Below are 15,616 nucleotides of genomic sequence, written 5' to 3' on the forward strand. Positions count from 1 at the left end.
ATTAATAGTATTACAGGAGGCCGAGAGGTCGAAACGGTGGTGGGTTGGCAGAATTATTAACATGTCGGGGGAAATGCCTTGCGGTTTTCGCTTTTATATATATTCCGAGTTCAAATTCCACCGAAAACAACTGCGGCTTTCATCCACTCACACATGCCAGTTCGACAGAAAGAACCACTTAATTAACAGGGGGTCTATGCAACAGACTAAGACAACCCCCTTCAAACTTGGTTTTGTACTTCAATCAAAAACCATTATCATTTTTATAAGGTCAGCAGCGAACGACAAACAACTTGACAATAGTGACATTGTACTTGCGGTAGTACGTTCAGTTACGTCCCTTTACCTTCACAAGTTCAAATCCCACGCGCTCACAAACCGACGACACCTTTCAGTATATTGTTTTTACCTGTGCGGACATTACCTGCTGCTTCAAACTTGTTAATGTATTATGCACAAGGCATGCCTACTAAATATTAGAATAAGTAACTAAATGCCTGTTTCAAATGACAGTTTCTTTCTAGAAATAAATCTTTCAAAAATGATAATGTCTATTTACTTTCGAGATATGTGAGTAAATGTGTATGCATGTATGTGTGTGTGTGTGTGTATATATATATAAATATATATATATATATATATATATATATATATATATATATATATATATATATATATATATATATATATATATAACGCGAACCATCAAGTAAATGTAGAGTTACCAGGAGTATAACTTATTCAAGCAGTTCGGATAAGCTATACATGCAGCGACACTTCGCAGTCACTGTCACACATACACACACTTTCACGCTCTCTCAAGGCCGTATATTCTGGGTATGATAGGTGAACGCTACACACCCACTAAAACTGGTTAGATTTTCTAAATAAATCTGTTCCTACAATATCACGATATAATCTGTTCGTTATTTGTTCTCCAATCTAATTATGTATAGCTCGGAAATTATGAATTAAGACGTCAGCCTGTCGTCTAGAAACAGCCGAAAGATTCCGTGTTTATACTTTATAACAGAGCTGTTAAAGTTCAGCACAACCCGTGACAACCACCATACGCCACCTATTGCGTGTGTGTGTGTATATATATATATATATATATATATATATATATATATATATATATATATATATATACACACACACACAGGCTGTACACGCCTAGCAAAAGTCTACAGCCTTGTGGCAACGTTAGAAATGATCATGATCATTATTATTATTACTAAAGTGGTGAAATGGCAGAATCGTTAGCACGCTGGGTAAAATGCTTAGCGGTATTTCGTCTGCCGCTACGTTCTGAGTTCAAATTCCGCCGAGGTCGACTTTGCCTTTTCTTCCTTTCGAGGTCGTTAAAATAAGCGCCAGTATAACCGACTAGTCCCTGCCCCCTAATTTCAGGCCTTGTGCCTAAAATAGAAAGGATTATCATCAGTGGATACCGACAAGCAGTAGACAAAATGTCGCGAGGGATTAACCCTTTTTTTTTTTTTTTTCCCCCACAAATGTGGCTGTGTGGTTTCAGAAGCTTGCTTCTCAACCATGTGTTCTCGGGTTCAGTCCCTACTACGTGACACCTTCGGCAAATGTCTTACTATAACCCAGGACCGACCAAAGCCTTGTTGTGAGTGACCTCAATAAACGGAAGCTGGAAGAAGCCCATCGTGTATAAGTGCGTGCGTGCGCGCACCCTTGTCTTAGCTTCGTTGCTGTAAATGAGCACCACCGTCATACAGATAACGCTGCTCGTTTCTGGTTTTGAATGCAAAAACATGTCTGGCCACAAGGAAATCCTCCATCGCTTTGAAACAGGAAGTGCGACCGGCCATAGAAAATCTGCCTCAACAAGTTCCGTGTGGTCCATGCAAACAAAAGAAACGGAAAGGGTGGACTCTGCTGACCATCCACCTGGTGGAGATGACTGTCTCTTCAGATAGATGGGTTCGTTATCCATGGAAGAAATCGTTAAGAAGCCCTCCCTAAGTGCCTGGCGAACTGTGTGCACGCATGCGTGCACGCGTATACAGTCTGCGAAATAATTTTTGCAAGGAAGAACAAGCGCGCTTTGGGATCCTGGGCGGGAAAATTCCTCTTAAAAATCAAGGGGCTGAATTTATTTATGGGGTCGCAAGATATTCATTCACAGGTCTCGGACTGATGTAGTAACTCAACCCCATCTTTATAATATGCTTTGTGTGTGTGTACAGCAAGTACCTTGCTTTTCCTTTACAAGATTTATTAAGCTTATGGTATGAAGCCCCTAAGAATTAAAATAATTTTCTAACACAGGCACAAAGCATAAAACGTGGGAGAGTGCCCCCAGTACTTGAAGTGGGGTTACTTTATTTTATCGAACTTGGAAAGGTGAAAGATAAAGTCGACAACAATCATCAACCATTATCAAATTAATCTAGAAAATATGTCAAAATTAACAATCTAGAAAAATTACCTACTCTTTTAATTTTTGCCAAAGAGAGAAAAAAATTCTTTATGTGTCAAAATTACGGGTGTAATTCCAACAAAGGACTGATGGAATGACGATAATGAGGGTGTTAATTACAATGGCGGTGACAATGACATAATGAAAATAATGACGGTAATAATTGATGATGATGATGATGCTGCATCAAGAGTAGACAAAACGAAATCTAGTGGTGTTCTCAGCGTTGGCCAAAAATAAAACAAAATAATGAGCTCAAACAGTCGCGAAGATTCTACAAGTCTAAAAATAAAATTTTAATTCAATTCCGACTGACAAGAGGTGGTGGGGGGGGGGGGGGGGATACGGTTCTGATTGAAAGAATTGGAGCACTGTGGACACAGACATCAAACACCGGTGACAGCTTGGTAGAAGCATCACAGGCTCTGTGTGTGTGTGTGTGTGTGTGTGTGTGTGTGTAAAGGCTTCGTATACACAATCATATCAAGCAGGTGGTTATATATATACATCTATGTGCGCGCACAGTCATTTCAGTATCGAACGAAATGGACAAACACAGGGATGCTCGTAAGTCACAGAAACAACACGCCCCCACCCCCAAGGGAAGCAGCAGCAGCAGCAATGTGACCAACATTCTATACGGAGCACAGGCGCAAAGAAATATGCATGGATGGACACACATACATCGGATGTGTTTGTGTGTACGGTAAATAAATTAACGGGTCTACATAATGACCTATAAACGATATACAAGATATTTCATTATGTACAAACTTGAGAGAGGAAAGCGAACGTGTTGCAACCGACAGAACACGCGGTTCCAGTCCTAGTATCATAAAAGATGGCATTCTTTCAGTTTGCTGTCACAAAGTGGAAATATTGACACCATTTAGCGATACCCCCACCCTTTTTTCTTCCACTCACCCCGCCAAAAAAAAAAAAAAAAAAAAAATTATATATTTTTCAGGTACCTGTTTTCGAAAAAGACGTAACTCGAAACAATGTAATTTGAGGTATGCCTGTATCAATACAGTTCGCTTACGGCATTATTTTTTTTTTTTCACACCCGTTTCGACTTGTGACCATATTAACGAAAAAAAAACCCAGCTACTTATGGTCTATATTATTTTACAGGCTCTTCGGTCACTGGTTCGTACGTAACATGGCAAAGGCGCCTCTTTCAATGGGTGCAGTTTAATCTTTATGGAATATGAAACGGAAAGATACGGTGGGTATTTGGTAGGCAAAATGAGATAATCGCACCACTAAAAGACAATCTACAAAGCTCTACAGTCCACATGTGCATTTATGCATGTACGCACACACACACACATATATATATATACCTATATTTATCATATTAATATTCACACCGGTTATGCCATTTGTATCGGCACATAAGTTATTTTAAAAGGAGTGCTTTACTTTCAGTTTTAGAGATCAGGCATCAAAATTATACACTGCAATACATACATATATGTATCTTATACATATAGTTATCAATCCATATGGATGAATGAATGAATAGTGTGCGTGTGTGTGTGTGTGAATTTTTGTTTCCGTGTAAAATCTAAGATAGTGTAATAATTAGCTGCTGTATATGGATGTACACTCCATATTTTTCACCGTCGATTCGGAGAAGAAAGAACTTCGCTCATAGCACGTGGGAAGTTTCTCTTATTGATCAGTGTTTAACTGATGAGGTTGATGATGATGATGATTGGCACTGAATAAAAATTAACAGGTTGGTTACGGCGAGAGAGAAAGAGACGGTGGTGGTGGGGAAAATCGCTTTCATGGGACTTGACGTTGAGGAATGTAGGAAGAGGGCGGGCGAAAGAAAAGAAAAAAAGAAACAGAAGAGTCGGCGTAATTAATGGTGGGCGGATTCCAGATGAGGTCGGAAGTGGCGAGCAATGCCTGATGGGCACGAGATGGTGTTGTAGTAGTAGTAGTAGTAGTAGTAGTAATAGCAGCAGAAAGAGAGAGAGAAGACAAAACAGTAGGTTGTTTCATTCAAACGAGAATATTTATTTATTTATTTATTTCTGAATGGCGGTGGATCTCTGGAGAAACGAATATCAATGCAGATACGATAGTGAATGAGACATCAGTACTCGAATATTGGGATAGGTGCTTGACAATCAGTCCTGATCGAACAGACACACCTCTGATCAAAGATCGAACAGACACACCTCTGATCAAAAGAAATATTCCAGCTGTGATATTTCACAGCTTTTGAAGATGATACATGTATGTATGTGTGTGTGTGTGTGTGTGTGTGTGATTTGAAAAAGATTGTCTGCTTATACCTATCTACATTCGTTGCAGTGTGTGTGTGTAGAGAGAGAGAGAGAGAGAGAGAGAGAGGCAATAGTCTTTTATAGAGACAAACTGGTTCAGGATTGAAATATATATATATCTCCATATCCCTGTCAAACATTTACTGAAGTTCTAGAATCCCCTGGGATGTATATAACATAGGGGTTACACCTACAACTATACACACATACAACAGTGTTGCAGATAAGAGTCTGAACACAGTCGCCAACTCTACTAGAAATAGAAGCAAAAATCACAAATCATCAGCTTAGAAATGGTAAGAACTATTTTGGTATGGTCCAATATATACACCAACAGTGTCCAAATAATATATTCTTAGAAAAAGTCAGGGTGTCAATCAACAGCGAAAATGCCCAGTGGAGAAAACGAACCTACTTCCCCACAATTACCAAGTGCACTCGACACCAAAGACAGGCATGTGAAGATATATTTGGGGGGGGGGGGAAGCGGCAAAGTACCATCTTTAATAATAAAAATTAAGATGTTGAGATTATATGACTACAAACTCTTATTCGATCTTAATAGGAGGTGGGTGGGGCACAAAGCACGTTCAGAAATATTTGTAGAGGAGTGGGTGCTTGTCGGTTTGAAAACCACTGCAATGAAGTGTCTGTCTAACATGGCTCCAACATGTTCTCATTCGAAATGAGAGCCGGAGTGGAGACCCTTCCTTCGAATTCAACGAAATAATGGGGGAACTGTTTTGATAAACATCATTTATAGAGTTACGAAAACTTGTAACATGAGATGGCGGATATGTATTCTTAACGGAATTATCTAACCCAGAAGTGCGACCGCGCACGCACACACGTGAGTACATAGGCAGCAAAAAAAAAAATAGTACTCGAATACCAGAGGTAGAGTAAATTAGTGTTTTATAGAAGCTGAAAAACTTCAATTGATTCGTTCTGCGAAACTAACAGTTTGTGAAGTCTTTTCAACAAATACTCACACAAATATATATATGTGTGTGTGTGTGTGTGTGTGTGTGTATATATATATATATAGGGTACAAAACATGCCGTATAAGTAATTGTGTGTGTATGTGAGTTGAACTTGTATGTATACATATATACGCGTGTTGCTGCTGGGTAAACAGAGCAGAGCCTAGATAAGAGAGAGGGCGGGAGGTGAGTCGGACATCAAAAATCAGTTCAGGGGCCGACTCATGAAGAAAATCAATAACTATATATTTGTCATATTATAATCACCAAGTCTGCCCAAGCGTAACTATAGTATACTGAACTGGCTTGTAAGCTAGTTCTAACCCAATTCCCTTTTTTTTTTTTTTTTTTGAGATCCTATCAGCACATGGAAAAATATTCCACACCAAGTGGTGGGTTCGTAATTAGCAATAATGAAGGAATAGAGGGGAAAGAGTCATAATATAAAAATTACAGAGAAAGAGATGGATAAGGGACATACTTCGTATTAAAGGAAAGAGGGATGATCTTGTTCAGTGCAATGAAGAGACTAGCCAATCCCTACCCCAGAAAAGAAAAAAAAAACCACTGCGTCCTAGTTTGATGCGGGGTGTTGGGATACGAATGATGAAGCGAAAATTACGATTAAATAAATAAAACAGAGAAAGGAGGGGGGTTACGTGAATATATTCGTTTGGAAGCGGCAAAGGAAACAGATTTTTTTAAAACAATCGTAAGAGACATATTGCAACGAAATTAATGAGAATTTCCATTAATTGATAATTACTAATATCGACGCAAGACCCATACGTTCGTTGATCGAACAGAACTTATTATTTGATTGGTATTTTATTGACAGCACCACCACCCGGGCCTTAGAATGGAAAGCAAAGTCAACCACGTCTAGATTCGAAAACAAAACGCAAAGGGACGTAATTAAACTTCTTGCAAGGCAAGGCACGACGAAGCTGGTGCGAGAGCCTTTATGCTGTCTCTCGACCTACTAAAAATTATGGCTGCAAAATATATCCCACTTAAATCACAGCTTATGCTGTTCAAGTATTGTAGTCCTACCGACACGATACCTTCCAGAAAGACAGAACAGTCACGGTTTGAACGAGTTCTACAAAATCGAGGCTGACCTTGTATTAAGCGACAACACAACTGCAAAGCAGCCTTACCAAGTGTGCCACTGTTGCCCTAATATAGAGAAGACACACATACACACAAGTCTGCAGTAGATCATTATCATTTAACAGCGAGTCCAGTATCCAATCATAACCAAAACAAGCAGAGAGCTGTCGAGAAATGTAGCGATCAGACAGATAAAATTAATACCAGTTATATCATGAGATCAGTAATCATTTCCTTAACCCTGTCCTGTGTATGGCATATTTCCCCGGCATCTATGCATCATATACTATACATATTTCCCCCCTCAGCAAAGAATAAACTGGGATTTATGAATAGAAGGTTTTATATTACTCAGAACGTATGAAACAAGGGACAACTAAAAAAAAATCTGGGCGTTTAGAATAGACTTACGAAAAATGCTTCGGCCAGGCGATGAAAGATTAATACAGAAAAATATAACAACCATTATCTGTATCACCGATCACTATCACCAGCCTGCTATCATTGTAGCCAGACACCGAGTTATCACTGCAACCGGTGGTGTTATTACAATTATCAGCGTGCCACCACCTATCATTGCAGCCAGTGACACCACAATTATGACAATCCAGCTAAAACTAGAGTCACTGATATTAACAAGTAATTTCCGTGTTAATTATTATAGCCAGTGATGTTACGAATAACCGCTGTGCTAATCAGTGCTGCCAATGATATTTCAATAAGTGGTTACTAATCATTATAGCTAGTGATATTACAGTTAGCACAATGCTATTAGTGTAACCAGTGAAAAAAAAAAAAGTACAATTGTTCTCTCATTGTGGAACAGTGACAATTATTACCGCTAAGTCGTATCATCATAGCAAGCGGCAATGCGATATGAAATCGAGAAAGAATAATAAAAAATATATATATACATATAATAAAACGTTAGTAATGCTTTAAGCGGAAATGAAGGTAAGAGACAGACAGATACACACACGCGCGCAGAGACGTACGAACATTCATAGCGGACATTCAGACGTGAGATAAACCGGACAAGCATAGACATAGGTAGAAAAAAGATATGATAGATGTATATATTAGCAAACAGGCTGATAAGATAGATGGAGAGATAAAGGAGGTGGACAAAAAGGGAAGGGGGGAGACACACAAATGGCTGAATAAAGACAAACAGACAGACATAGCCATACAGAGAGAGAGAGAGAGAGACGAAGACATAAAGAATGGAAAGTGATAAGAAAAAAAAAACGATATATATATATATAATATAGTAAAAAAAAAAGACAACAAATTTAAATGGAGCTTATTCATGTTAGGACAAGATGTAAATGATTGGTTTTAAATTTAGGTGCAAAAACCAGCAGTTTTTGAGGGTGGAGTGGGTTAGTCTGTGAAATCGACCAAGCCGAGGCTTGGGACAGGTACTTTATTTTATCGAATCTGGGTGGATGAAAAAGTAAAAGTTAACTTCGGTGAGATTTGAACCCGGAAGGAATTCAGTCACGGCAATTTTGTCCGACGCTGTAACAATTCTGCCTATCCACCACCCTCGATAATTGTTTCTAATTCAAGCACAAGGCCAGTAATTTTGAGAGGAGGGGATAGATGATTAAAACCGACGTTAGTACTTTAACTAGTACTTTATTTTACCGACCCCCGAGGCATGACGAGTAAAGACGATCTCAACCGAAATTGATCTATTCTGTTCAACACGCTAACGATTCGGCCATAAGTTAGGAGATAAGACGTTTAGGGGAGGGTTAGTCGATTAAATCGACCCCAATATTTGACCGGTACTTGTTAGTTTTCGGTCCTGCAAGGATGAAAGGCCTCTATCTGTCCTGGCTTCGAACCAAAGGACCCTAAGATGTAGGAACAATACAAGGACGAAATTACAGAGAGAAAGAAAAAAGCGAGTGGGTGTAATGAGTAAAATGAAAGTGAAAACAAAACGGTAACATCAACTAGAAAAAGATCAGAGAGGAAATCCACCCAGGTTAATTTGGAACATACCACATAGAATACCTGGTTTAGTGTGACACTTCAATCTAGAAGCTCTCCCACACCCTTTATTCACACACACACTGCTAGGCAATGTCTCCGAGGGAAACCTTGTCCTTAATCTAGCTTACTAAGCACATCCACCAAAAATCTTCTTTTGATGTAATCACCAGGCAGAAGAAAATTACCAATCTTCGCCATAGACTCAGCTGATAGCCAGATCTGTCCTTCATGTATATGACAGCAAATTACTTGACACAAGCTTACAAACCTGCCATCCATGTACTCTGATTGATAGCGTGCAAAACGGTTTCATTTCCAAACATCTCAGACAACTTTAGTTGCGAAGAGTTTTAAGTCTTGAGCATCTGTCCTAAACAGTGTCCCGTGTAACAGAGTTCAAGTCATTCCCAAACCATCATTGCTTATATCCTCCATTAATCTTCTATAGAAATCAGTACTTGCTCTGTTGACCACATTGCTTTGGCTGGCAAAGAGTGCAAGGAGCCCCATGCAACATTTTAGATGCCAAAAGCTCAAGCTCAGTGTGTTTAAACCAAGATTACAGCCTAATCAAGGAGATGAGCTTTAACATGTGCCTACACATCACTAACCACAGCATCCTGAAACTTCCTGGACTTGTTGCTAGCGTCAGACAGATCTCTTGACCAGCAGAACTTGACCCTTTCGCATGAAGTGAAAGAGAACACACTCTACTGTAGTAGCATTTTGTTTGAACAAAGTACAACACTCAAGTGGTTGTACACCAAAGTGATGAGAGTATTAGCCACTACTGCTTTAACTTTCAAATGCAACAGCTTCCACTCAACCCATTTCTGAGTGTGAGTGGTTACCTTGTTTACAACCTATTTTAGCCCTTTATCATTCAAAAGATCTGGTCTGCAACCAAACTCCAAGCACCTTAACCAGATACTCAGACCAGTGACAGATGCCACAAGCCTACAAAATATTGCATCTCTAGCTGCTGAGCTGCCAGTCCACAATTTTCCCCACAATTAATGTGCGTCTTGTGATCTCACTGTACACCTCCTGTATGGTGCCTACCAACTCAAATACCAACAAGTCTGGTACAAAGAATGGTGATATCTGCATATACACACACAGCTCAAGCAAGAAGCTCCTAAACATCTCAAATTTCTGCAGCAATGGCTCAAGCACCAAAACATTCAGGAGAAAGGAAATAGGGGACCCTTGACAGACCTAGCACATGATGCAAACAAAATAAAAAAAAGAGAAAAAGGGGTTAGATAAGTGACCATTTAGTTTAACTACCAAACAGATGATGCTACACATTGTAGCGATCTAGGCTCAGAAGATGAAAGTGAAACCAGCTGCATTTAGGAAAGCCCCCAAGTAGCAAAGGTTTAATCTTGTTATAAGCTTTAGATTGATCTAAATTGATCAAGAACCCACCAAAACCAGATGTATTCCTGACTCATTTTATGAGGTTTTGCACAAGGTAGACATTGTCAGGCATAGATTTCCTAGGGAAAGCATAAATTTGTCTCCAACTGCAAATACCAACCTCACTTTTGACAATTACCTTTGCTATAATCTGTGTTTAGTTTGAGTTATGGACCCAAAGCTGTTTTGTTTTTATATGTTCCTCTTGTTTCAACCCTCCGTCAACTCACCTGGCTGAGAATCTTTCCAATTACTGCCAGTTTTAGTAGACCAAACAGTAGCAGCATGCAAGCCAGACATGTAATAAATTTTATTACAAGACAGAGTCATCTAGCCTGGCAGAGCAGTTCAAACTATCTCCTATTTTGCTTGCCGAAATCAGCTTTTTGCAGTACTCTACATGTTCAGATGAGATTCGCTGGAGACTGTCAAGAGAGGTATCAATGTCCACCACCTTCACTTATCACTCCTCACAAAACAGTTTGGCAAAGTAAAAAAACGTGCTTGGAATCAAAGAAGCAATGCCCATTGCAGTTAGTCGAAGATGAACATGTTTTGTTTTGTCTTTTGTTTTTTTCACACTGCCCTTCTTGATACCAAGGCACATCAAATGCCTTTCATCCCCTTCTCTCAGCTAAAACACCCCAGCACAAATATATCCTTCATGTTCCATGAAGAAATGGTCATTGGCTGTACTTGCTACTAGAACAGTGTTTGCAATGCCTTTTCTATGAATCTCTTCTAATTGATTGATTAGCTCCTCCTTAATTGCCAGGACAGCCCTTGAATTTGCTGACCCTATGCCCTTATACAGGCTTTCACAGCAAACCTCTTGAATTTGCTCTCCCTCCACCGTTTACACAGTAAACCCCAAAGTGCTTCCTCGTCCTTCCATCCTATAGCTACACTACTGCTCTCCTGTTCTCTATAACTACCAACTTTTCTAAAACTAACAGATTCCAATAATTTTTCTCATAAGTAAGACTCACCACCTGTTGTTGGTGATGACCTGATGACAGTCCTTGTCAGTACTCCCCACTTAAAAAGTCTGCTAATCTAGTTCTTGAAATGTTTGTCACAAAACATGCAGCTAGCTTCCAGTAACCAGATCCCTTTCTATTAGTTTTGCCTCGGTTGACAGTCAAGTCCCAAAGTTTGTGGTCAGCATAGCCAACTAACTGGCATTATGGACAATTTATATTGCAATTATCAGTAAGTCAAATGAAAATTTAAATACAATATAGATCACCTGCTACAGTTTGTCCAAATCCAGAAATGCATTAGGGAAATTCAGGTGATACCCAGGTGACAACTGGAACTGTTGAAGCAAGTTTGAGTGGATTCTGCACTTTCCTAACAGCTACTTCAACATATATGAGCGAAATACCATTCCAATAGCTAGGAAACACTGATAAACAGGAGTTTCAAAGAAATGTCTTTCAGCATCTAAAGAAATCCCCCAGTCAGTAAACAGCCCTTAATGAAAACATGCAATGACCTTCACTGCTATTCATATCCAGGACCATCAACTTAAACAGGACTTGGAAAAGTGTACTTGCCTCCAGATCAAGACCATTCTGAAACAGAACTGCAATGCTATTCAATCAGGACTAACTGAAGATAGCATAAACCTTTATAGCTGGCAGAGGGCAAATAAGCGCATCTCTGAGATCCTTGTATCAATGAGAACTACCACATCTAGACAAAGTGACCCAAGATATGTAACACAACAACAGTAACAAGAAACACTAAAGGTCATGAAACCGGTCAGGTTGCTAGTGCTGTGTATAAAGAAAAATGAAACAAAATCATGTAATAGCACCTACCTTCAGTGATATCTTCCTCTATGGTACCTTTCACTTGAGAAAAACACCACTGGATCTCCCCACCATTACCTACAAAAGACAAAGATGTATGTTATGTTTATAGGTTACATACTGACATTGTATATCGTTGTATATCACATGCTTGCATAGGCCAGACAGAATTTGTTGAGGCAGATGTTCTATGGCTGGATGGATATCCTTCTTGTGATCAGTTCTCACTTGCTTCCAAGTAAAGTGATATTTTCCCTGCAGCTGGACAGGTTTTCATTTGATGTAAGATTAGAAATGAAGGACACTGCCTGAATGCTGGTGACCCTTGCATACAACACTCACAAGATATCAAGTCACACACACACAAACACACAAAGGGCTTCTTTTAGTTTGTCAATCAAATCCATTTACATTACTTTGGTTACCCCAGAGGTATAGTAGAAGACACTTGCCAAAGGTGGCACACAGTAGGACTGAACCAAGTGGTTGGGAACTGAGCTTCTTAACCACACAGACATGCCTCAGCACACACACACAGATGAGTGAGTGTATGTGTATAGGTTACAGACAAATATATGCATACATGTATGTATAGATCTATGTAGGTTTGCACAGACAAATAATGAATATTATACCGTGAGCATCCCAGATTTTAAAATAAATGCATTGTATCATTGCAGTCAAGAAGGGCATTCAGACATAAAACAGCCTCAAAGGAAAAACTGATGTAAAATCGATGATATATATGTGTGCATATATATATATATATATATATATATATATATATATATATATATATATATACACACACACACACAAATAGACATGTATGCATAGCTGTTCATACATAGCTATACAAATACACACAAACATGCATGCAGACATACACACGCGTGCGCTTATATGCGTACACATGCACCAAGTTATATAAACACACACATATATATATACATACGATTGTCTATGTGTGTGTGTGTGTGTATGAATGGATTTTTACATGTGTGTATACACACATACATACACACTCTTACATCAGATGTAAAACTTTGCTTACATACTTGCAGACACTGATATTTTCGCATATTATACATGCTTACACTCAGATATGCAGAGATATATGCATTGATGTACCACCATATACACATATATACGTACATCGATGTAAAGGTGTGTATGTCTAGAGAGACAACACATCGATGTAAAGCTATACATCGATATACACAGGTATAAAGCTATATATATAGCTTTCCATATATATATGTGTATAAACCTTTAGGTCTATATATACATACACAAATATAAAGATATACATATATGTGCATACATACACACACAAACATACAGCTATACAGATTATGAATATACACAGATGTAAAACCGTACACACACACACATAGAAAGAGATGTATAGCTATATATATTATATATATACATGCATAGCTATAGAGTTACACATATATACACAGGTGTGAGTGTATATATACACAGGTGTGTGTGTACATATACACATACACAAACAGTATAACTATACACATACATTGTCAGATGCAAAGCTACACACACACACACACACACACACACACATACAGACATGTGTGTGTGTACTTTAATGTATATGCATATACGACATGTATGTATATATTAATATAGACATATCCATTTATGTTTCATATGCATACATCGATATATGTATATACATACATGAAATGTACATCGATATCCTTATGCTCATGCGTCAAGAGATAGACAGAGAGAACAGAGAGACGAAGAGAAAGAAGAAATGAGAAGAGGCGAACATCGCGTAAAGAGCCTAATGAATGTTACAAGTTAGCTTCCTTACCCGCCATCGTAAACGGAGAAATAATTGTACTATCCAACAGTAGGAGAAGGGAAGTGGCTGTGGTTAGTAAAATAATGTAGGAACCGTAAATGGCAGACCTACGATGGTAAAGGAATAACTATTACCCCTACCATCGACATTTCAAAATGGCGCACTCAGGCCAGAAGTGGAATCATGTGACGTCATTTGATACGGATTGCTGGGAAATAAAATCAAATCAAATCCAGAAACCATGTCGTTGCTTTCTCTTTTGTAATGAAAGAGGAAAGGACAAAAAAAAAACTTGGTTTCATGCAGCCTTATTATTATTTTTGGGGTCTTTCTTAAATAGTTTTAAGTTAGTGCCGACGTTTAATTTTAATGCAAGCTCTATTAAACAAGAGCTAATAAGGAATAATTGCTTGCTGATGGGGGGAGAAGGAAAAAAGCAAATATAGAATATTAATGTCAGATATAATACTGCTTTTCTTTCGTAGCACAAGGTTTATTATTATTTTTTCCCCTTCACCCCTGTGCTACGCTTCACAGGTTGGCTTAGCAACGATATATATATATAAATATATTATATACTTATTTTAGAAAGAGGACCTGGTTAGATCTCTTCCAACCACTTGAAGTTTTTCAAATTTTCACCCGCTTGTTTTAAATGCCTGTAACTTGATTTCTAAGGCGGAAAATGAATGCGATTTTCGACATCAGCATACAAAACTACATCATAATTACAATTTTTGAAAATAATATAGTAGTTGAAAGAAATTTAACAAGATCCATGAAAGAAAATTAAAAACGTTAAACTACTGCTACTTTCCGATCTTAAATCATTAACTTTGTGTGTTAATTGGAGTTTTTATGCATAATTTTAAATCGATCTAAAACAAAATGTTCTACTCTAATTGATTTTAATACAGACAAATTTTCTTTTATGCAGAACGAAAAGAGATATTCAAAAATTCATTACTTTTCTGTTTGATATACATGTACTATCCGCATTTTTTTTTTTTTTAGTTTAAAACATTTTAAATTGACATTAAAAATATTTCTTGAATTCTATATCATATCTCTACTTCTTTAATTTATTATTTAGAGAAAAAAAAACACGAAAAGTTAGGAAATTAGCAAAAAGGTTCAGAATGAACAAAATTATAAAGTAAAATAAATTATACTAGTAAATTACAGGAATTAACGTCCAATAAATTTATGTTATTGAATACATATTGTTTAACCGAAAAGCAAATTATACACAATTTCGATTTCATTTTGCAATGAAAGGATAAACGGGATAAAGTTTAATAAATAAAAAGAAATCATGTAAGGGCAAAATCTCGAACAAGTACCGGGATCAAAATTTCATCCCCGTTTGAAATTAACTGCCAAAGATTGCTGAAATTTAAGTCAAATATATAAAACATGAGGAATAAGCGAATTTGCTCCAATTACATTTATTATTAAAGGCCGATTTTTAAATTTCTGGGGAAAGTTTCAAGAATAAAATTAATTTAAGAATAGAGAGAGAGAAATAATGTAAATGGAAAAAGAGTTTTAAAGGATTTTCGTTCAATAAATTTTTCATAGTATATGTTTTTTAAACTTTGACAACATTTAAACCCGTTGCGTATTTCGATCGATCAGTTTAGTTTAGAATACGGATTTAAAACTACTGTAAGTCTTACACAGGGTTTAT

The 15,616-nt window shown here is 37.7% G+C and overlaps 1 protein-coding gene across 4 annotated transcripts in view; it reads right to left on the minus strand.

Moving 5' to 3' along the window:
- The window catches only part of LOC106874159 (serine/threonine-protein phosphatase 2A 55 kDa regulatory subunit B alpha isoform), a 66,743-nt gene that overhangs the window by 49,739 nt on the left and 1,388 nt on the right, over positions 1-15,616 (minus strand). For 2 of the 4 annotated variants that reach the window (XM_089339563.1, XM_089339561.1), the window contains exons 1-2: positions 13,936-14,103; positions 12,105-12,173 (exon numbers count right to left, since the gene is read on the minus strand). In XM_089339563.1, coding sequence (XP_089195689.1) covers positions 12,105-12,173; positions 13,936-13,942 — 76 coding nt within the window. In that variant the 5' untranslated portion in view covers positions 13,943-14,103. Of the gene's footprint in view, positions 1-12,104; positions 12,174-13,935; positions 14,104-15,616 lie in introns of those variants that run through there. The other 2 variants (XM_089339562.1, XM_089339560.1) reach the window with 1 other exon arrangement.

Source organism: Octopus bimaculoides, chromosome 22 (genome assembly GCF_046866305.1).
Source record: "Octopus bimaculoides isolate indiv1 chromosome 22, ASM4686630v1, whole genome shotgun sequence".
Lineage (NCBI taxonomy): Eukaryota > Metazoa > Mollusca > Cephalopoda > Octopoda > Octopodidae > Octopus > Octopus bimaculoides.